The 22,960-nt window shown below is 34.6% G+C and overlaps 1 protein-coding gene across 1 annotated transcript in view; it reads right to left on the bottom strand.

Annotated features, from left to right (window-relative positions):
• The window catches only part of LOC145691968 (protein takeout-like), a 32,734-nt gene extending 15,543 nt beyond the window's left edge, over window positions 1-17,191 (bottom strand). The window contains exons 1-4 of the mRNA XM_081767265.1: window positions 17,057-17,191; window positions 15,812-15,904; window positions 8,587-8,734; window positions 4,053-4,195 (exon numbers count right to left, since the gene is read on the bottom strand). Of these exons, the coding sequence (XP_081623391.1) occupies window positions 4,053-4,195; window positions 8,587-8,734; window positions 15,812-15,904; window positions 17,057-17,132 (460 nt within the window). The 5' untranslated portion in view covers window positions 17,133-17,191. The remainder of the gene's footprint in view (window positions 1-4,052; window positions 4,196-8,586; window positions 8,735-15,811; window positions 15,905-17,056) is intronic.
• Between the last annotated feature and the right edge of the window lie 5,769 nt (window positions 17,192-22,960).

Below are 22,960 nucleotides of genomic sequence, written 5' to 3'. Positions count from 1 at the left end.
GTATCACTTAAGTTAAAAATATCCTCTAAAGGTATCAAAAATTCGTCCGCTAATCTTCGCAACATATAACACAAGTAATAAAACTATTGGGCACAAGTCAAGACCTTAAATATGCTATACCTACACTAAAAACTAAATACAACACATAAAACATACACAAGAGGTATTGGGGCTCCACCACTCTCCGAAAAGGAGAGAAAAAGAAAGGTAATTATAGAATAGCATAAGAAAGATTGCTCAAAAAATAAAAAACAAAAGAGAACAAAACTAGTTTCATAGAGGGTTGGTGGCGGGGAAGTTGGAGGTGATTCTAAAAAGCCTAAAAAATGAAGAGAAAACAGTTTAGAAGTTTGAAAGACAACTAGCATTGATCACCTTCTTACGCTGATGCGAGAAAAAAGATCAGCATCTCCATCATCTTACGCTTGTGCATTCGGTAGGAATGCTTTCGTCGTCGTTTTGAAGAAAGAAAGGAAACTATTATCGTTAACTTGGGAAAGATAGCTCACTGGTAGAATTGAGAGGTAACTGAGAAGACGACGAGCGTTTTAGTTTATAGGGCATGTGGGTAGAAATAAATAAAAACAAATATTTAAAAAAAAAAGAGAGTCGAGAGTTTGTTTAGGAAGAAAGAAAAGGAAGGTTGTTTGGGCGTCTAGGACCTTGGATGTGTATTCCGTACCTCCGTTCCTGGTCGTCGACTGGTGGTCTCCATGTCTCGGCTTCTGTGTCGAATTGGCGAGGAACTTGGTATAGGTCTCTCCTGTCGTTGCTCACACTCGCTCCTCGTGAACTTTACCGCTCCTCGTGTACTTCACCGCTTCTCGAGTGCTACTCCCCTCTTCCGGGTCCTGGGACGTTTTTATATGAAACAAAGTAGGAAGATGGCCGACGAAATTACGGAAAAACATCCAAAGTACGCACGTGTAGGATTCAGGAAAGTGCAAGGTAAATGGAATTCTCGACTTATTTAATAATTTGTCAACAGTTACAGAACGCTTTGGTTACATCAGATTACATAAGTTACATAAATTTACCAAGAATGAAGAATGAGGAATCGTCTACTAAAGAGAATTTTGAAATGTTTGCTGACTGTCTTATTATTCCAAGTTGTGTCTGTCTCTCATCATCCACAGAAAATAAAGAAAGAAAAAAAAAATAATATCGTTTTTAAATCTTGATTTGTTTATATACTGAATATTAAAAATATTAGGGAAATCCAATATCTCTACACTATGTTTCTTTTACTGATACATTTTATGCCTAAAGTACAACAACAGTGTACTGCAACAGAATGTTGCAATACTGAATTTCTTTGAAACTTAAATACTCTGTTTGGCTAGATTTGAAACAACAAACGACGCTTCTTCTTATTAAGTGAGTTATAAGAATCAGTGGCGAAGCGTACTATGAGGCTCTGAGGCCGCCGGGCCTACAATGTTTTCTATCGTGTATTTTCATTATCTTCGTTTCTTTTTTATAAAATGAAGTCAATTCTTCAACATTTCGATTTTTCCAGTAGCAAAATAGTAAGTTTGAAACCTCCGGAATTAACCTGTTTAATTGAGGTATATACTCACAGGAGATATTCAAAGCAACTATTTTTCCCCCAATATGGACCTTGTTCCACAATAGCTTGTAGAATAGTCTGATACATGAAATATATGTATAAATTTACCAAACGCTACTGTACAGGATAAAATAATAATATTTGTGTGTAATTTTAGTTGAATTTTCCATTTCATACAATCAGTGGGGTATTCACGATTTTGTTTCGGGGCCTTTGATGTTTCGGGAGGGTTTGCTGACTTTATTTCTGGAAATGTGAAAATTCTGCAATATATATAAAACAAAAAGTTACGATAAAATTTCAGTGAGTGCAAGGGAGGGTTTGCAGCTTTATCCAATGTAAGGCAGGATTGAAGCCCATTTTATCCAGTGTATACCTGAGCGTCAAGGAGATCTATAGCCCCCCTTGGATCCTCGCCTAACTATTAGTGAAATGTACCTACCACTCTTTCTTTTGAGAAGTGCTTTGGTTAAAATTAATAAAACTATACCATATCAAAGACTATATTAAGAACTCAGTTTCATAACACAGTTATATGTAACGGTAAAAGTAATGTAATTAACGTTCATCCATGATTAGACAGAATAGCACATAAAGGAAATTAGTGCAGACTAGACCATTAATTTTCAAGAACAATTGCAACAGTTTTATTTTCGATTATCTTTTTTAATTATTTGCAATATTGAAATTTCTTAACTTATTTTTTTTTATTCATTCGAAAAAACAAACGTTCCATTACTTGTAAAATTAACCTAATTTTTGTTCTTTTCCCATTTTTTTCCAATTTTTCTGGAAAGAAACCAGAAAAAGCCTTTCTTATCAACAGGTTGAAGATTTCTGGAACTTTTGCAATACTTAATATCAATATCATGTCGGCTTTTAAAACTAGGTAACATGAAAATGAATCTTCAGTATCCTATATTTACGTCTTTCATGCAAAACGGAATTAAAATGAAGGAATAATTAACATGAACATTAGTAGCCTACATGAACAAAATATTGGCCTCAAAACCAATCATGGTCCAAAATCTAACCTCCAACTTTATAATTGAGGCATGGATCGATAGCGTCAATTTGCATAAAGCTTCCTTCATGTTCACCCTGGAATTATTATTTAAATAATCATTTTTGGATAAAGCTAGGTTCTCAGTGAAACAGGAACAGACAGACTCATGGTTTGTTTCATCAAAAACAAAATGACTATGCTGAAGGATCGATTTAGTTGAGCAAGTCGTGTTGTTCTTTAGTAGAACCACGCAAGAAGTATGAATAACACGGTACCAATGTAGCCTGCTCCACGCAAGGCTTATATTATTCCATCAGTATTGTTTCGTTCTTTCTTTTTCTTCGAGCGTCCAACCTCTTTTTTACATTTCTCAATAGCATGGGAACTTGGAATGTATAAGTTCAACACAATGAGAGGGGCAACTCAAATACTTAGTTCCCAGTATTTTGAAGTGTCTGGCTGACAGTTTCTCTATTCTGAAACCTAGAGAGGAAACAATGGGTTGTTTGATCGGGCCGATGTGCTAACGAAAATAATAACTTGAGGATGTTAAAAATTAACATTTCCTTCTACAGTTCAGATTCTTGCCATGAATAAATAATAAAAAATGTTATGCTCTGCTCGTAAATTCCTCCAACGTGACGGAATTAGCACAAATCTAATGGAAGGAAAGAATTGCAAATGTTTTCGTATATGCTGACGGGGAATAAGTTATCGCTGTGGTCATTGAAATCTGGCCGGAGAATGTTTTGAGACTCCACTTCAGCAGAAATACCCTAGTGAGAAACACTAACTTGAAAATCAAGAAGGTTATGTGTTTAACTTTTGATGACAACTCAAACGTTTGTGCCATAAGATATTGAAACCGCGGTGAGTACTCAAAATTTACACAGAAAGGTCAATAAAGATTCAGTCTACAATTTCTCGCAACTGTACACAACAATCACATTCGTTGCTTATTTTTTTTAAAAAAATCTCAAATTCAATTTCGTTTCGGCACCTGAACATTTCCCTTTTTAAGAAAATATGAAGATTAATACCTCATATTTAAGAATAAATATAAAGTTTAATATACTTTGGAAAGCAGAAATACATATTATACAAATTCATTTACTTTAATATGTACTAAGCTGATAAAAGTTGTAAATATTTCTTCCAACATCGGCTTCTTTTATTACTCCATTACATGTAGGTGCAGCATAATCTGAAGATTGTTTTAATTTCCTCTTCTCTTGAACTTGCTCAGCAGTGCTTGTCTAGTTGTAAAACCGCATTACTCAGTTACATTCTTGCCTCATCATAGATCTTGCATAATAATAATATGATACGTGTTTGTAGCACAATTGAACATAAAATTATACTTTTAGCTAATAATTAACTCATAATTTAGGATTATATATATATATTAAAATAGAACATCGTTTTGTGTTTATTAATGACGAAGCATGAAATCAAGTAAATAAAGGTATTACTTACACATCGAAATATTATAATAGCCTTTTCCCTGTAGTGGGAGCATGATGAGTTTGTTATCTGTCCTGTATGTTCCTTCAATGAAAGCATGAGGAAGCAAGAATTCGGCTTGCATAAACATCTTCAAATGTTCGTCAAAAGTAACGCTAAGGAAGAGATTTAAAATACAGTATTAAATAATGAATTAATTTCAAGAAACTTTTTCTAATCTTTTATCAAGGAAAAACGTCTAGTGAATACAAATTAAGATGAATGTTTTACTCAACAAGAACAATGCCAAAGTACCAAGTTATGCTATCAATAGGCTTCCACATGTGTTGCCAATATACACAACTTATCTCGTTTCTAGCTTACATACGAAAGCAAGTTATGCTTCAATTCAGATAAATCAAATATGGCAATGCGATTAGTGCCAGTATGCGGTGGTAATTGTGATTGGCTATCAAGCCTTTCAACACTTGTATCTGCTCATATCCATTAAGTTAGTTAAAACTAAACAGCGTGACAAACATCTTGGCATTTGAAGGCGGCGCTCCAAGTTCCCTTTAAATGCTGCTAACAAATGAGAGGCCAGCGGTATTGCCACCTTTATTTTGTACACATTCACGTCTATCCCCTATCACCTGATCGCGCTGTAGTATGTCTGCTTAGCCATAGCCACACCCCTTAGCACTCGGCAACATCGTTTCAGAGCTTGTGTTTTATTCGTTTAGCTTAAATGCCAAGATGTTTGTCACAGGCTTTAGTTTAAAGACAAGAAATGAACACAACTCAAAGTAAATAAAGAATCTCAATGACTGTAGTAAGAAATATCCATTTGAATGTAGTAGCAGTAGTTATGAAAATGTAAAATAAAATACAGTTCAAAAGTAATACAAAATCAGCAAATGAAGTGACTGAAAAACAAACTCTTTGAACAATTAGATTAACATCTTTCTGAAGCAAAGAAATGAGTGACAAATATAGAAAATATCAAATAGCATATAAGGTATCGTAGGCATGCACTACGGAGATATGCAGCCGATGAAATAATTGATAGCTTATTACGATTACCTTCGCATGCTGCACCTAATTGCACTTCTGCATTTGAATTATTTGAATTGATGCCGAATGCAGAGACATCTTTCACGAGTATAGAAAAGACGTTTAATGATCAAAAGATTCTTACTATTTATCGCAGACTTATTGTGGAATGAAATATGGTGACTCCTAATGGAGAAACCTTAGTGAAACTAGTTTTAAATTATTACAGCGCCATCTGACACGAATAAAAAAATGTTTGCAATACAATTTCATTATCTTTCACCGTAAGATCAGAATCCAAAATAAAAGATAGGGTTCATTTGTGTTTTCAAAGTTACTCCCAGCCGTAGATGGCGTGCTGCTGATCATATCTCAAGTCAATTTTCCCTGGAAAAAGATCCCACTGTTTATACATGCGTGAATTGAAGTAGCATTTTTGCAAAAGTTAACATTTTGAACGAAAATTTTAAAATATATATATATAAAGGATAATCGTGCCTGTTGTTTTGTATGGTTGCGAAACATGGTCGCTTACTCCGAGGGAAGATATAGACTGAAAGTATTTGAGAACAAGATCTTGAGACGAACATTCGTACCCAAGACGAACGGGAAACAGGAATGACGGAAACTTCATAAAAAGAAACTGTATAATTTATACGGTTTACAAAACAATGTTAGGGTCATCAAGCCTAGGAAGCTCAGGTGGGAAGGTGATGTAGCTAGAATGGAAAAAGTAGGAACGCTTTCAAAGTCTTAACTGGAAGATCAATCGGAAAACGGCATAAGGAAGACCTAGGCGCAGATGGGAGGACAATATTAAGACGGATCTCGCAGAAATAGCAGTACAAAGTAGAAACTGGATCCAGTTGGCTAAGGATATAAGTCAATGGTGAGCTTTTTGTAAACGGGCCATTGAACCTCTGGGCTCCATAGGCCCTAGAGTTAGTTAGTTACTTAGTGCTTTGAACCCTGAGTTTGATTCCAACTGTTAATCTCATTCTTCCTCCTTTGTTCATTCTATTAAATGTAGTTTTTTTCATACGATCTGTATCTTAAAAGAAACTGCAGGTAATAAACATAGTTGGTCCATCTAATTTTCATATTTATTGGAACTGAGATTGGGAATTTTCGTCTATTTCCTTCTGGTGTCTTTTCGTTATCACAGTATGTTAGTTCTATTTCAGCATATATGTTTTCCGTTCATTTGTATCATTTTTCACAGCTTTCAGTTTGATTTCATTTTTAACATACGGTATTTAAGCTTCTTAGAAGGAATTAGTGGTTAAATTTTCGATTTTAGTTTCTAAATTCATTAAAGTAATAGATATGTATCATGTAAACTTAAATTTCGTGGAAGATTCTTTACGATTACTGAATGAATTTCTTCTGAATTGAATGTCTTAATGTATATACCACAATTTACTAAATTTTAAATTTGTAGAAAACACACGTAAATATACGTGATGTGTAGTAAACATACGCAGATTGGGGTTGTATGAATGTATTGAGCACCTAAGAAGCCTCATTACTACCGTGCTAAACTGTATTGTTGTTACTCCGTAAGATAAAAGTGAGCATGCCACATATTAGATAGATGTTAATGATGTTTTGAGTATAATCACCTGACTTGATTTATATCCATGATAGTAGTGAATACATTCAAGTAGCCTCGAGGGACGTAATTAGAGTTAAATCTGAGAAATTTATAATAACCAATTTTAAACAATATGTATGAAAGGAAATTCCTAACACCTTGTTCATAAACCAGGACTTCCATATCTTATATCGTGTAGTCTCATTCCATTCCAATTCAATTCAAATTATTTGGTCTTCATAATCATATACATTCCAACTATTCATGCATATTGTCAAGACAATAGATAATTTATTAATTTGTTTGGATCAATTTGTAATACTGTCTTGAATTTTAGAAACCTAATTTAATCTTGTTTGTTTTTAAAAAGATATGTGCAGATGAAACACTATGTGTATATTCCAGATTGTACGCATTCTATTCTAACAACAAGAGTTTGTAATGCTATGTAATAAATTTGTTAACACTCACACTTTCTTCGGACAATGAGGACAAAAGAAAAAGTGACATTGTTTCGTGTCATCATGATTGAATTGAGGTTATGAGAATTTGGTTGAATAACATCTTTTTAGATCTGGGACTCACGTGGATGAAAATTGGCCCGAGTGCTGAAACCGTATTACCGGAACGTCAGCAGTTTGTGTTGTATAAAAACCTTTTATTTTTATTCACTGGGAGCATTCAAGAAGCATTCAAGCAGTGCATTCGATCACTCATTAAGTTGACGAGGAGTCAATCATTAAGACTACGATCATCATTAGCGTTATTGTTCAGAGAATCGTCAAAGAAGTATCAACATCAAAATACAAACAACTGTTGTCTCTGGAATACGAACATTCAGTGCTTGGTTCAAACATCATCACCAAAAGGTATGTGTCACAACCAGATTCTGCGCTAATCCAATTCATTAGTCATGATTCATACACTAAACCACAATCTCTTAAGTTCACATTACACTAACAACACTCTGAACACAAATGTTTATTAGGTTTGTTGAATACACATGTTTTAAGTAGACGTTTTTGTTATTTTCAACAGGGCTCTGGTTGGCCCTCAATCAATGCAACCAGTGGTGGATAATCCCCAATTTACCTTTCACATAATGCGAGTAAACACACAGTTGATTAATGCTAACTAGATCACTCTGGGGAGCTCAGAGTGCTCTACCTAGTCAAAATTAATTCAATTTTAAACAAGAGCAACCCAGGTTGGCAATATGAACATGGCTAGCCCTGTGATAAGGTAAAAGGTACATATAGCTGCAACATATGAATTCAAACTGACATAATTGTGTTCTGAGCATACTAAACTAATTTCAGGATATCATCAGTGTACATAAGAATACACCATTTCAATATTTTAAAATATTTTCGTTACATTCCTAACAGTTTCTTTACATATCTTTATATTTAGTATTTACCTAGAAATTCAATAGCAGCATGAAAGCAGTGTTCCAGTAGAAAGGTCATCGTTAACTTCCTGAAAGTATGTGCTGTTCTGCCGTTTGAATGTATTGAGGGAGTTTATTGCATAAGATAGTATACATATACATCAGATTCCTTTTGTACAACATTGTACAATGCTCTAATAGGATTTTCACCTTATATCTGGTTTGGTGTTTATGTATTATTGATTTGTGAAGTGTGTAGGTGTTGGTTTTAAGGAAGAGCAACGTAAAACATGTACAAAGCTTAAGGTTATATTTTCAGCTTCCTAAACATTGGGATACCTGAATAATTTATTTTGGTGTATTTCCTTAAAACCCTTTTTTTTAAAAAAAAATAATGAACAGCATTTTACTTTGCGAGAAATTTCCTCAAAGATTATGCAAACGTTTAAAGTTCTGGAAAGAGTTCAGCTTTTCTACATACTTCTCGGTAACTTATAACTATATAATAGTTGTGAAAAATTTGTTCTTACCTTAGATCCCTTACTTCCATCCCACGGAGACCATACAGATAACTGTTTCTTACTTCGATGCTAGAAAATGACTTTGCACTTTCATATTTGACGACCACTCCTCGTATGAACCAAGGGTCTATCGGTGGAATATCCAACGTTGCTTCTCCTGATATTTAATTGAGAAATTATATTAATATTCTAATCAACAATATAATACCAGAAAGAATAGGTCTATCTGATTGCAGTTGTCGTTAGACGTTAACGTGAATTTTCAATAAATATGCCATGCAGATTATACATATACACATAGAGGAGTCATAAGTCCTCTAATATTATCACAGTCCACAAAGCACACACATGCGTGTGTGTGTACCGTGATCGACCGTAAGTAAAAGATAAAACTGGTCCAAGAGTTAGTATGGCAAGCTTATAACTTAACATGGAGGCCGTCATTCTGTCAGAGTGTTCAGTCAGTTTTTAGTGGCAGTGATTATGAGTGCTCAATAACGTTTGATACTCTATGAGTTCGAACTGAGGTAAAATGCTGGTCAGCAATCATAATAGAAGGAGAGAAAACAAAGAATAACATAAAACTACATTTTCGATAAAACGGCTTTTTAATATTGAAAACCACATACAAAATGAATATGGTTGAATTACACAATCACTTAATAAAATATAGGTTGTTGTCCATTCGCTATTATATGCAGTGTAATAGTACTAAGAGTCACCAATAGATAGGCCAAAACACTCGTTAAAGCACACATATAGACATTCAATGATCTTCCCCTCACCCTTCAATTATTTATCATGCTAAAGAGGAAGCTGCAGTGTGACACAGCGCAGAAACTCGTTGGTTCAAGAAATTTCGTGCCGGTTGTAAAATTGTCCAAGCTCAGGCAAGTGCCAACCTTCCCAATGTAACAAATCCTGAAGTAATTCGACTTGCCTTGAGGAAAATCCATCCACTAGCACACAATGGTTCTCAAACTAACTTTAGGATGTCCCATTCCACAGTAGTGCTTCACCTTTGCAAACTCACGAAACCGTCTGGAGCTTCCACGTAAGTTGACACCAAATCATGTACGGAGGAGAGTGGATGTGCCTATAACTGCTGAAAAATACGGGCGATGTTCGTTTCCAGAAACGGATCGTCGCACACAATGAAAAATGATTTTTTCTTTAGAATCCGAATGTGCATATACAGTGATTTATCAAGGGTCAACTTCGCGAACCGATCATTTCAAGCATAAAGTCATGCTCTTTGTATGAAGAATCTACAAAATATAATTCACTTCGAGTTCGTTTGGTAAAGGTTGTACAATCAATGCTGACTTTTATTTCGAACAATTCGAGCGGAAGTATTCTGCACCATACAAGAAATATCTGCACGCTCTTTTGCAACATGGTAATTCGAAACCATACTCCTCTCGAGAAACTCAAAAATATCAGGAACTAATGTCATCAAACTGATGCCACACCCAGCTATAGTTCTTATCTTGTACCTTTACATTACTGCTTGTGCACTTCCTGAAATTACAATGCTTAAGAACGTCCAGAAGATGGAAACAACAGTAATAAAAAAATTCTTTTCCTATAACAACAAGACGTTATATCGACGTGGAATCGAGAAACTGACAGAAACGTGACAGCAGTCGGTCCAACACGAGGGGCTATACTTTGAATGTTGACCTTTCTTCACTGCACTGTAATAAACAAGGATGTGTACTAGAATATTGAAAGACTTTTGACTCATCGTTGTACTTACAAGGGATATGTTTCGGTTCGAACGCGAGGATCAACACAAAACTTGGTAGACATATACAGAACTAAGTAGTGACCACTGTATGGTATGTCATTCCCGTGTAAAACTCGTTTTCCGCCGACAGCACCACCTATCCTTCGAAACACTAACAGTTAAAATTCCCCGTTATAGGTGCTGAGTGAAGATCAGTCAGGTACGTTAGTGTGTGGTAGTAAGCTCGAATTAGTGTTAGGTGTGGTAGTCAGTGTGGAAAAATGGGGCGGGCTGTTGGATTTAACCCCCTTCATGTAGTTGAACTGTTAAAAGACAAACTAAGGCGCAGATTTAAGAATCAGACATCAGTTGGAGCAGAAGATGAGTCGTTTGCGACATGTTGGTGCAATTTAATTATCAATGAGTACGAAAATGAATTAGAAATGATACCACATCGACACTCGCCAGAGATGATAAAAAAAATGATACGACACAGCAAGATATCTATAATAGCAGCTCAAATCGGGAAGAAGACCGCAGTCCAGAGCGGGTACTAGGAATCGGGAAATCAAACTCCAAATAGCGAAATGTGATATCATCAGCAGTCCAAATTAGTCAAAGCGAATATGACGTATCTTCATCATGAAAACTGAAAAGAACAGACATTTTGTCGCAGTTTACGGACGAGGAAGTCCGGAGTATATACAAAGATTATCATGAAGGAGAATACAATTCGTACCGTACAGGAAGCTTCTGGCACGACACAAGAAAATTATTTCTTTAAGTAACTGGAAACCTATTTTGGATTATGGGCACGCGCTGTCTACGAACTCCGCTTCATTTAAAGGGAATGCGGAAATGAAACTCCAAACAATGAAGTCTGAAGTCATCAGATTATTTGACGAGGCGCGAGAGCATGGAACACTAGTGCATTACTGGTATTTACAGTGCTGGGCTTTCCAAGCAAGTTGGCTTATCGGATTTCAAAACATAGACGACTTTCATTGAAAATCTTTAGAAACAAGCAGCTATTATTTCAAGAACTAGTACGACCTTCGTCAAATAATCTGATAATTTCACATTTCATTGTTTGGAGTTTCATTTCCCGATTCACGGTACCCGTTCTAGACTGCTGTCTTCTTCCCGCTCTGAGCTGCTATCATAGATATCTTGCTGTGTCGTGCCATTTTTTTATAGTCTCTGGCGAGTGTCGATGTGGTATCATTTCCAATTCATTTTCGTACTCATTGATAATTAAATTGCACCAACATCTCGCAAACGACCCATCTTCTGCTCCAACTGATGTTTGATTCTTAAATCTGCGCCTTAGTTTGTCTTTTAACAGTTCAACTACATGAAGGGGGTTAATGCCAGCAGCTTACTCATTTTTCCACACTGACTACCACACCTAACACTAATTCGAGCTTACTACCACACTCTGACGCACCTAACTGATCTTCACTCGGCACCTATAACGGGAAATTTAACTCTTAGTGTTTCGAAGGATAGTTGGCGCTGCCGGCGGAAAACGTGTTTTACACGGGAATGACTTACCATACAGTGGTCAGTACTTAGTCCTGTATATGTCTACCAAGTTTTGTGTTGATCCTCGCGTTCGAACCGAAACATGTCCCTTGTTAGTGTGGAATCCAGACAGCATGATTGATATATTTAATCCCAACTCTTCCTTAGAGTCTTTTTGAGTGTAGACAATTATAGAAAGACAGTAATATAAGAAAACGGCTTACATCCCTCTTAAAATAGATGCTCTTAAGATTTATTCATGAATTGTAAAGTGGAACTTCCTTTGACGAATGTTTTTTTTTTAACTTCCTATATTTCCGACGTTGATAAGGGTTGTTAAACTCTAAATAATTAGTTATCTAAAATTAGAACAGATTAAGAAGAATTTGGCTTCGAATAAAACATCCGTTTACTTAGTTTCAAGGAAAATTGTTGTATAATATTTTGAACTATTGCAACAGGTGTGTAATTAAAACAAATGATTTGAAATTACTAATGAAGCGTAAATACTTGATAACACATTTCAGTATGTGCTTGCATAAAACGAAATTATATTATCGGACTTAAGAGAAAACTAAGTACAGAAATAGGCTTAGTGTGTTTCAAGGTTACAACAAAAGTTAAATACATCATAACATCTCCTATCAACGAAAAGAGAACAACAATAATAAATCGGGAAATCATAGTCGTTCTTTGAGTACAAAGCTTCTGATTCCCTATTGCTACAGTAACATGGGTTATATATATGGATATATATATATATATATATATATATAAAGATAGATAGATATAAACACTTCTCAGCCCAGTATACTTTAATTTCCCTTCAGACGGGTCATACATTTCAAAACGTTTAAAAAGACAGATCTAGGATTAGCGTTAGAAACTATATTTCTTTGTTTTTGCCCTCTATAGCCATGTTCACTTTTCATGTACCTTGCTAATCCCATTATCCGAGGAAAGGGAAGAAAGGAAGGGAACGCCTTGGGACCTAAATTTTAGGTATCATCCCGGCATTTGCCTGTGTGAATGAGAATAATCCAGGAAATCTCTCATAATGACTGACCTTAATAAATTTTATACCTACTCGACCGAGTGTCCCCACTGGGAATCGAATCCGGCGTTTACCACCAAAGACTACAGCGTTACAGCTACGCTACTCGGTGTCACGAAACATGGATTTAATAAGTTTTACAGTATACACGTAATTTAGTAACTATCAACTTAAAGTTTAAAAAAATGTCATTCTGTGAAGAATATTAAATACTACAACGTCAACTGAGAATCAAATCCTTGTTTGTAGTTTCTCTGTCTATCTAAGCATTAAGCTGCTTTCACACAGGATATTACAAACAATAGTAACAAAAATTAATTGACAAGAGTAGAAAATTGATAATTGGTTGACAAAGATGTTTTCATTACATTAGTTGTCATGACGTGTGTAAGGTTTCGCTTGAGATACGATGCAAACAATCTCTTAATATATTCAGAAAATGTTAATACGACAAGGCATTTACATTATGTTCCTGTAGTAGTTAAGTCAACCTCGAAGGCTCCTTCTTTTTTTATACTTGCGTACTTTATAAACGAATGACAAGTCTAGATCTGAAGTGTAGACTTGAAAAGTGGTTGAGTTTTTGTGAATGACTCTTTAGTATGAAACTGTGGAATGCAATGTCTAATAGAATAAAATAAGTTTTTGTCTTGTCTCAATAAAGTGGATTAGGTTTTGGAAACAACACTGACAATTCATTCGATTCCGACTGTTGGTATTTTGAACTGAAGTCAGCCTAAAATTATCTATATGAATTTGCAAAATATAAATAGAGTAATTCGGGGGCAAGTGACCATAGAGGTGAAGTGAATAGAGTTTAGGTTAATGATATGTGGTAACAAAGCATAATCGGCGCTGATCTTGCAAAGCCCTATATGTGCAGTATTGTTTCTGGGGCTGATGAAGAAGATAGTGTACAGACGAAGGAAGCGAACTACTGAATGCAGCGAGCACGGACAGCAGGGTAAGTGTATAGATTTGTAACTTTTTGTTGCTATTGTAATAAGAACAGTAAGAAATTAGTTCAATTCTTTCCTGAACTAACCGTATTGCTTCCACAGCAGCATGAAGCGATTATTAGTTGCGCATGTATGTAGATGTGCCTCAATACATTGCGAACAAAAAGATACAAAACACGTTCTGGAAAATGACGACGAGATTGGGTGAAGTGGTTAACATGTTTTGGGGTAATTTGAATAGTCTTATTAATCATGTCACATATCATTAATCATTAATCATTCCATGTAAACAATATGAACCTAAGAAAATATTTATATCTAACTATTTCTTGTCTGTCCTCCCAACCGTGGTCTGGTATGGGAGAAACCTGGATTCAACAGCTAGTGGGAACTCAAATATTGTGCTCTTTCTTGTAGGATCAAACAACTCAATGCTTCCGAGTACTTAGGACACGATCTCGGGTTGGTATTTCTATTTGATTCTTAAGCATTTCTACAACAATAGCTTATGTACCTTTGCATCATGTAGGTGTTCTTCGTTATCTGTATACTCATTATATAGCTGTTCATGTCTGGTTATTTACATTATGTTAAGGACACATCTTCTCACCACTTTATCCCTAAATATACTCACTTCACACCCCACGTGTGGGGTGAAGTGAATAATTTACCTTCTATCATTCATTTTTTCTGTGCAGGTTACTTGAGATACGATATGAACCATGCTTATATATTCAGAATGCAGGAGGTCTGTCTTATTCATACAATTGTCAATCAGTTGTGCTATCATTTCTATGTAAGATTTTTTTTCACTTTAATGCTTACTACGTTCACATCTCCCAAAATTACTCTATTACGATTTACACAATTTTTGTTTTTTATTATATTACAATATAGAACAATATATATTTATATTTTCATTTGAAAAGTCCCTAATTAGAAATATTAATTATACTAGCAAGATGTTCGTCCTTCGCACAGAGAGAATCTTTCATTTGGACATAAGGTGCTTCAAAACTGTCACCAATAAACTAAGGGACCCCAAAACCCATTGATTAGACACTAATATCGCTCATTTTCAATTACTTTTACCTGTTACCATTCCCCTCCTTAGAAGTAGTAATGGGAGCTGAAATTGGGTTTAGGCGGCATCGGAAATATCACTGTTCGTATCAGCGATCTCAGAAACTATGATTCGACACTAATACCGGTCATTTTTGATCAATTTTATACATCACCCCAACTCTCTAGTTGCGGAGCTGAGTTTGGATTTAGAAGTGCATCGGAAGTGTCACTGTTCATCTCAGCGACCCCGAAAACTATGGATTCGCCCCTAATATCGGTCATTTTCGATCATTTTTATTTAGCTCCCTCTCCCCTCCCCTACGTTGCACCGTCAAAGTGAAATGACGAAAAGCATTCAAGACCCGAACTTCATCCGTGTTGAAAATTTAATAGAGAATTGGTCGGGTAGTTCAAGAGTAAGTCATAACCATAGTCACTTTCGTTTTTATTTATATAGATTTGATTCGATCATTGCAGAAAGAACCTAAGTCTATTTTGTCTAGATTTGAGGGATTAGAAAATATTTCTAAAAATAAATCTATGACTCTTTTGTCGTCAACTTATAGTTCAGCATCTTTGTAACACGTTCGACACCTGCACTTTTATTACTCAAAATTGCACATGCTCTTAGAGAATTGGAAATATTCAAAAACGAAATTTCTGGAGAATGTAACTTGGGTTATTTCTGTAATCATCAATTCTTTTGCTTTTACTCAAGCAAAAAATTCTCATATAATATTTAAAAAAAAAACTATACACAATTTTGCTTCTATTTGCGTTATTATCTTGTCATATTTCATTGTCACTTAGAACAAATCAAATAATGTTACAGTGAAGGATGAAATATGTTTCCCGCAATTAAAAGTAATCTCATTTGTGTACATAATTAACTTCGACACTTACCTTTAACAACATTTTCAAGTGTTGTTTTTACTAATGTCTTAATACATTCAGATAGATCATCACTCTTCCTGTCACATGGTTTCAGCCAAGCAGCTGAAATTTTAGAGAAATTGAAATTAAAAATTAAGCCAGTTTCCACTAGCATATAAAACATACAATAAATTTCTTAATAATGAGGTACTCAATTCCAAAATAGGGAAAGAAAAATAATGATGGTACAATGTTTAAGATGATTTATTTGTTTGAAATGTTAAAATAGTTGTTGGTTTCCTCTTAAAGGATTACAGCAAGAGTTTCTACTAGTTGTATTCACATCTTTTTCCAATTGCATATCTCCAAAACCGGGCAACAATGGTTCCGTATATGATCACTCATCTCTCACGTGTGTGGTCCTTGGTTCGATCAAAGCTCCCACAAAGTAGGCTTTGCGATAGACCAATACCATGTGTTTGAGTTTTCTCGGGATTCTCTTGTTTCCTTCCAATTTCGCCATTCCACTAATATTCATTTTATTGTCACCATCTGTCTTGGCCTCAGTGCAAAATCTTCGGACGCTAAACTTTTCAAAGAAGTAATTTTAAGCTGAGTTACAAACTTTTCTCGTGTTTGGCATGTCTCTGGAACGGTTTCAGATATCAAATTACTGTAAATGTAATTAACTTTTTTATATTTATGAAAAACTACATACTTGATTGAATATGATACTTAACTCAGCATTTTTTTTTTAAATAAAGCCATTTGAAGAAAAGTAAAAATGTCAATCTCTTTTAACTTTGTGTATATTTATTTGAAATACGTTATATAATAATGGTATTTAAGATCAGGGTACTTTGGATGTGCATTGCCACATCTGTCTCATTTCCTTAATTACTGTTGTACAGACCTTCGAAATTTTACTGATACTATAGCATTTTCATTTTGTAACACTGAATATTAGAAATATGTAATTTTGTAAGCATTCGTTTCATAAGCAAATTGAAATACGTAATAATCTGATGTAGTCAAACTTAGAAAAATAAAACATTATTTTGGTTGCAATTTAATGGTACTGTAGAATATATCTGATTACTTCGCTACGTTTTGTTTCCATCGTAAAAAGTTTCAATATTGTTCTATTAATTTTAAAGTTAGAAGTTCATTTCAAGATATGTAGTTCAACGCATTTAGCCTGTTGCAAATCGTACCTTCAATATGTTTACTGTTAATATATATTAATGAAATAGAACACATGTAGCGTGTACTTACGTGGTAGTCCGATAAACGAATTTGTAGCTGCGACTGTACTCAAACATATTAAGGATATAACAAATATACTTTTCATGATGGACTCATGAAAATGTCTACTTCTAGAATGCCTATTTTTGAAGCTATCAGTTCTTTAATTACTTCATCAGGAACAGTAAATAAAAATTTTGTTCATTAAGTTTCTCTGCTTGTAAAACGCTATGTAAGTTGCATCAAGAACACACCAATCAAGGTTTTAGTTTTGTGCACAGTCATCTCAATGTACATTTTGGTGCTCAATTGGAGTGTTTTCCATCTATTCTCTTTCTTAAACAACATTTGTTTTCAGACATAAATGCAATATGCGCTTTATTATTAATACTATTATACTAGAGTCACCTTGGACAATGCTTGTTCTCGCTATGTCATAGCACTACAGGTAAAAGAATAGTTTTTAGTGAACAAATGAGTGTATGTGTGCTGGATATGTCTTAGAGATTTACCCTGCTGTTTAATGTTTAATGTAGAAGTAAATGCTGAGGACAAGATTCTAATACGAACCGCCTAGGAGCAGGGGTAAAACTGAGGGGAATGTGGGTGAAGGTCGTTTCTCCACTTCCAAAAAATATCTTTAGCATTCCTCACTTTCTAAAAAAATTACAATGAGCAAAGATATCCACGAGAGATTGTGTGACGTTTAGCGTACCCTACCTTTCCAAAAACACTTTTACCCCTGCCTAGGAGTAAATACCAAATGTGATGTATTGTTAGGACGTCTATCATTAATTTATTTCATGCTTCTGGGTATACAAGTTCTACTTCTTGTGTGTTATCTATACAGAAATGCTGCCGCGGGATATTAGAAGCGAGTTAGAATTAGTAGAGTGGAATAGAAGATCAACTTTGAGTTTCGTAGGTTAACATGTGTACTTTGTTACATTGACATTTTGTAACTTCTCCTTTTCTTGCGACAGCCCAAACTACTTTATATACACTTTCAAGTATATAGGAGCCATGGTGGATTGGTGCTAGAGCGTTACTCTTGTGGGTGGAGTCTCTGATTGAATCCCAGCTCAAACCAAGTAGACTTTGTGGTGCACAAACACTGTGTGCGTGGGTTTTCCTTGTTCATCCATTTTCTTCATTCTACCAGTTTTCATTCGTTCTGTACATCACGGTATCTTTGAGGCTACACGGCATAACCATGGACTGTAAAACTAAAATACTTAATTTCATTTTTCTTAAATATATAAAACCTAGTTCTTTAATAATATAGCATAAGATAGAAAAAGAACATTATATAACAGTTGGTAATATTAAGAACAAAGTTAATTGAAGATGAAAATGAAAATTGAAAATGAAGCTGTTATGACATTGATGATGTTTTCTGTTCGTTTCTTCGGAGCATAATGTTCTTTTCCAGCAGCAATGTCCACAGCCAAGAATACGTACCACTTATTCACAGAGAATCAAAAATATGACAGACAAGGTTAAGTTTGTGATTCAATTTTCTCATAGAATGCTTATAACCGGGAAGAACATTCAGAACAGAGAAGTATATATTGCCTGATACGGTGTAATCAGCAAATTGAATGTTAAGAGCTGGAATTTTCTGATCCAGAATACAGACAGTTACCCGTATTGTTGAGACGTTTTAAATATTCCGATGGGAATTTTTGATCTCAGACAGTTCTGCGTTTCGCGACTTTTTCTCCCTTTACCTTAAAAGTCACATCAGGCAGATTTCTAAAAAGGGCCTATGACACTATGTAGAAATATAGACAAAGATATGATATGATTTCTATAGAATCAATAATATATTTTTCTCCTTTCACTTTTTTATTTGCTATAACCAATCTGGACTTTCAACATATGCTTCGTAATGTTACGCTCTTATTGACTGATTTCAAGTCAGGACCGTTTAAAAAGAAATTCGAAAAACGCCATTTTAAAAAAATACGCTTTTTAGTGGACTCTGGTACTTTAATACGAATTTTACACGATGGCTAGCAGCAAATACGACGAAACTGAATATTTGCCGTTGTAAAAGGCAATCGCCTTTGCCTGCATATAGGCCTATATCAAATTTTCAAAAAACTCGACATCTCGATTTTCAAAACTTTACAATTATCTACATTTTTCAAGATTATTTCTCAATACTTGGGCATAGTTTTTTGCCTCTTTACAGAGTGTTTTGGCCTTATTGAAAAAAACTAGGAAAACACGAAGAAATCACTCTGCTCTCAGAATATTATGACATTTTTGAAACGTTTAGGATAAGAACTAGTATCGTGGCGATATGACATCAATCTCCAAACGTTTAATGAAAGCCACATTGCATTTTAATATATCTAAGACAAGAGTACTGCATTGTGTAAGAAGACCTGAGACCAAAGGCACTGTACTTACTTTGCTTCACTGACAGACGTTGAAGTGCTTAAACCTGGAAAGAGAAGTGCTTCAATAATGTTTGAAGCATCTCAACTTCCTTCAGTAAATCATTTAAGCAAAAATAATGCTAATAACGTGAAGAAGTTGCTGTCTTAGTTTGACAATGATTCAGAGGGAAGTAAATAGTTCTATTCAAAAGGTATACAATGGAGTGCTAGTGATTTTGTAAACAAAATTCTGTATATGAAGAACTTATACAATAAAGAGCACTCTGTTCCTCTATTATTTTCACACAACATTTAAACCCTATCATTGCATTACGCATAGGCGCCGACTTTGGGGGATGACACTTTTGCCCCCGTAATATTTAAAGATGGGGTCCTCGCCTCCCCCCTCAATATAATCCAGTCGAGGAAGAATAAACAAGAGGAGCAATAATTTCTGTCGTAGACTTCGTCGTGCCTTTATTTCAATACCAGGAACAGCCTTCTTATTCGATAAAAAATGCCGTTTATCGAAATAGTGTTTTTAATAGAGCGCTGAAGCTTCAACCAACACTCTGGCAGCACCGATATGAAAAGTAAAGGTCAATGTGGTGCGCGAAGTTGTAGTGAAGTTCCAAAAATTTTGAACTTGGAATTTGTTTTAATGCCTTTAAGCGAATTTGACTTAGGTCGTGAATTTCTCAGTGGAGCGGATGCAATAGAGCTGTGGACTAAAATATGGGGGTTCGGGAAGGGGGACCTTCATCAAGCAGTAGATAGAAAACAGTTGAATATGATGATATATGTATTCATTATTTGCCCCCCCCCTCTCCCCAATATTTTCTTCAAGTCGGCGCCTATGGTATTGCGTATGTACTCCTGGTTGAGTCGTCATTTCAATGTATAAATATGAGTTTCATAATAGATTTAAGACAGGGATGCAAATAAACAACAAAATTTTACTCGCCCAAGAAAAAAGCTACTATCCCACAATAGCAATAATTTACTTACCTTCGGTATGATATTAAATACTCGCCCGCACCGATGAACCACTCGCCCCGGGCGAGTGAGCGAGTGGTTATTTGATCCCTGGTTTGAGAAATAGATTTTGTGACTGTGGAAACTACGGTTCATGTGTTAACTAAAAAGAAAAAGAATATAAATTTAGTAATACACTGTTAACTTCTTATTCTGATCTTATCTACAAAATGTAATACACTTAAGAGGTTATTGAATTTAAATGCTTAGAATGTATATTTATAACACCTGGCTTAACAAAATAAAGAAGAAACATGCACGAAAAGTGGATATGTTGAGTTTTATGAAAATTTGTAACTTTTTCCCCCTCAATAAAGGCCGTTAGTTATGAACTTCAATTATTCCTTTGTCAATCCCTATCTACATGGATGACCAGGATTACATTTTTGAAATTTTTCGTGTCAACAATATTGCATACAACTTAAAAAAACTCTTCTGTAAAATTTTGGAAATGGCGTTTGTAGAGTATTGTTAAAACAGTTCTCAATTAGTGTGTGGTAAGGCTCAAAGACAGTATATGGAAATCTTCAGTAAAATCTATTACCTTTTTTACTAAAGTTGTCGCGGAACCAAAGGCAAAAATAAACATAAATAGATGTTGTGTTGTGTGGTAAAAGATCGTTTACACTCATTTCTATTAGGATTCATAAAAGAAAACGTAAAAAAAAAATATAATATTTATAAAGCTATTATTATTATGTTATCGCTTGTCTCCACAGTTCCTAATATTCCAGTTGACGACGTGAAGATTTCTCATTTGATAGAGGCATTTACAACATAATTTCAGTTACAAAAAAGTCGCAAAGAAAATGGGATGAAATTGTAATCAATGAGATAGCTGAAAAGAGGTAATTTCGCATAATGATGTTGATTCAGCTCGCCTCAAAGCGCTACGACAAAAGGAGTCTGGAGCCTGGTTGCAAGCCACACCCTCAAAAAACACTGGAACATTTTTTAAGATACTAATATTTTTCAGGTATGTGTAGCGTTCTGCCTAGGACTTAATATTTGCTATGAATTCACATGTGTGTATCAAAGTCGAATGGATAAGAAAGGCTTGCTAACATTAAGTAGTATTAAAAGTGGGGGGATTTCACGTCACAGTGAATTAAATAATAAAACGAACCCTCACCAGTATTGACTGACCTAACATTTAGAACCACCAGGAATTTTCCGGAATGATAATAAACGGACAGATGAAATTTCCTTGACACCTTGGAAAAGGGGCCAGTGTATGGGATGTAACATGTGTAGATACTTTTGCCCCATCTTACTTAACGTCAACTAGTGAAGAAGCGGGAAGTGAAGCAGAGACAGCGTATATGCGGGAAACATTCTGAAGTACTCAAAAATTTAAGATGATCACATTTTTATTGCGTTTGCGTAATGGGTGTTTTAGCAAAGAAGCCAGAACGTTTTTGAAGGTATTAGGATCAAATGTAATTAACAAACCAAGAGATTATAGAAGCGGTTATTTCCTGACACAAAGAATAATCCTAGCCATACAAAGAGGCAATGCCATTAGCATAATTAAACTCCTTCCCATCTTCACCCAAGCTGGATGAAATTTTTTATCCAAAATAAATATAAGCAAAGACTATTTGGGGAAAAAAGAATAAAATACTATTTTTTACAAGAGCATATTGTGATGATACTGAACATTCAGTCTGTTAAACAAATTAAATTACAATAATTAGTGATTTGTATTGCCTAGGTCGTACAACCTTATATATGGGTTTAAAAGTTTACTGTTCAAGTACAAAACACTGCTCGGAATTACAAGATACAGTTCTTGTATTAAATTTACTTATATTAATATATAATTGCTATAGATTTCGAGTCTAAGTAATATAAATTCGTTATTTAATATTTAGTGATTTATATTTCAAAATGAAAATGAAAGAAAGATTTGCAAAAAAATTATAACTAATATTATCAAATTTCGTATTTTCACGTTATTATTATTATTATTATTATTATTATTATTATTATTATTATTATTATTATTATTATTATTATTATTATTATTATTATTATTATTATTATTCAATATTACAAATTTTATTTTAGATATAAAATACCTTATGACACACTAAAATGATAGCTCATGCACTTGCTTCAATCAAGTCAGGGCTCCGGTTTGCATATTTTGTTAGTTTTAAGAGCGTTTCCATCGCAAAATTCAAATGCGACGCACAGTAACAATGACAGAAAATGCCACTATTCAATTTAAAATTAAAATAAAAATAGGGATATATTTTAACGTTTGGCATATGGTATTATATAATGCGAAAGCATTGATCTCAACTAGCAAAGCTTTATCTGTAAGATGAGATGAGCCCCCTTTTTTTGGGAAGGGGGATGATGAATTTATAGAAAGTCTCGTCTTCTAGTGTGCTAAATACGGATAACATGTTGCATTTATTCACTATGCAATCTTAAAATTGTGATAACAAACAACCGATCATGTTTCTTTTCAACTTTATGCACTATAATAATAATGATAATAATA

This window comes from Thermobia domestica, chromosome 8, assembly GCF_964235325.1.
Source record: "Thermobia domestica chromosome 8, izTheDome1.hap1.1, whole genome shotgun sequence".
Lineage (NCBI taxonomy): Eukaryota > Metazoa > Arthropoda > Insecta > Zygentoma > Lepismatidae > Thermobia > Thermobia domestica.
The sequence above is the reverse complement of the archived record's forward strand: the minus strand, read 5'-3'. Positions and strand labels throughout refer to the sequence as shown.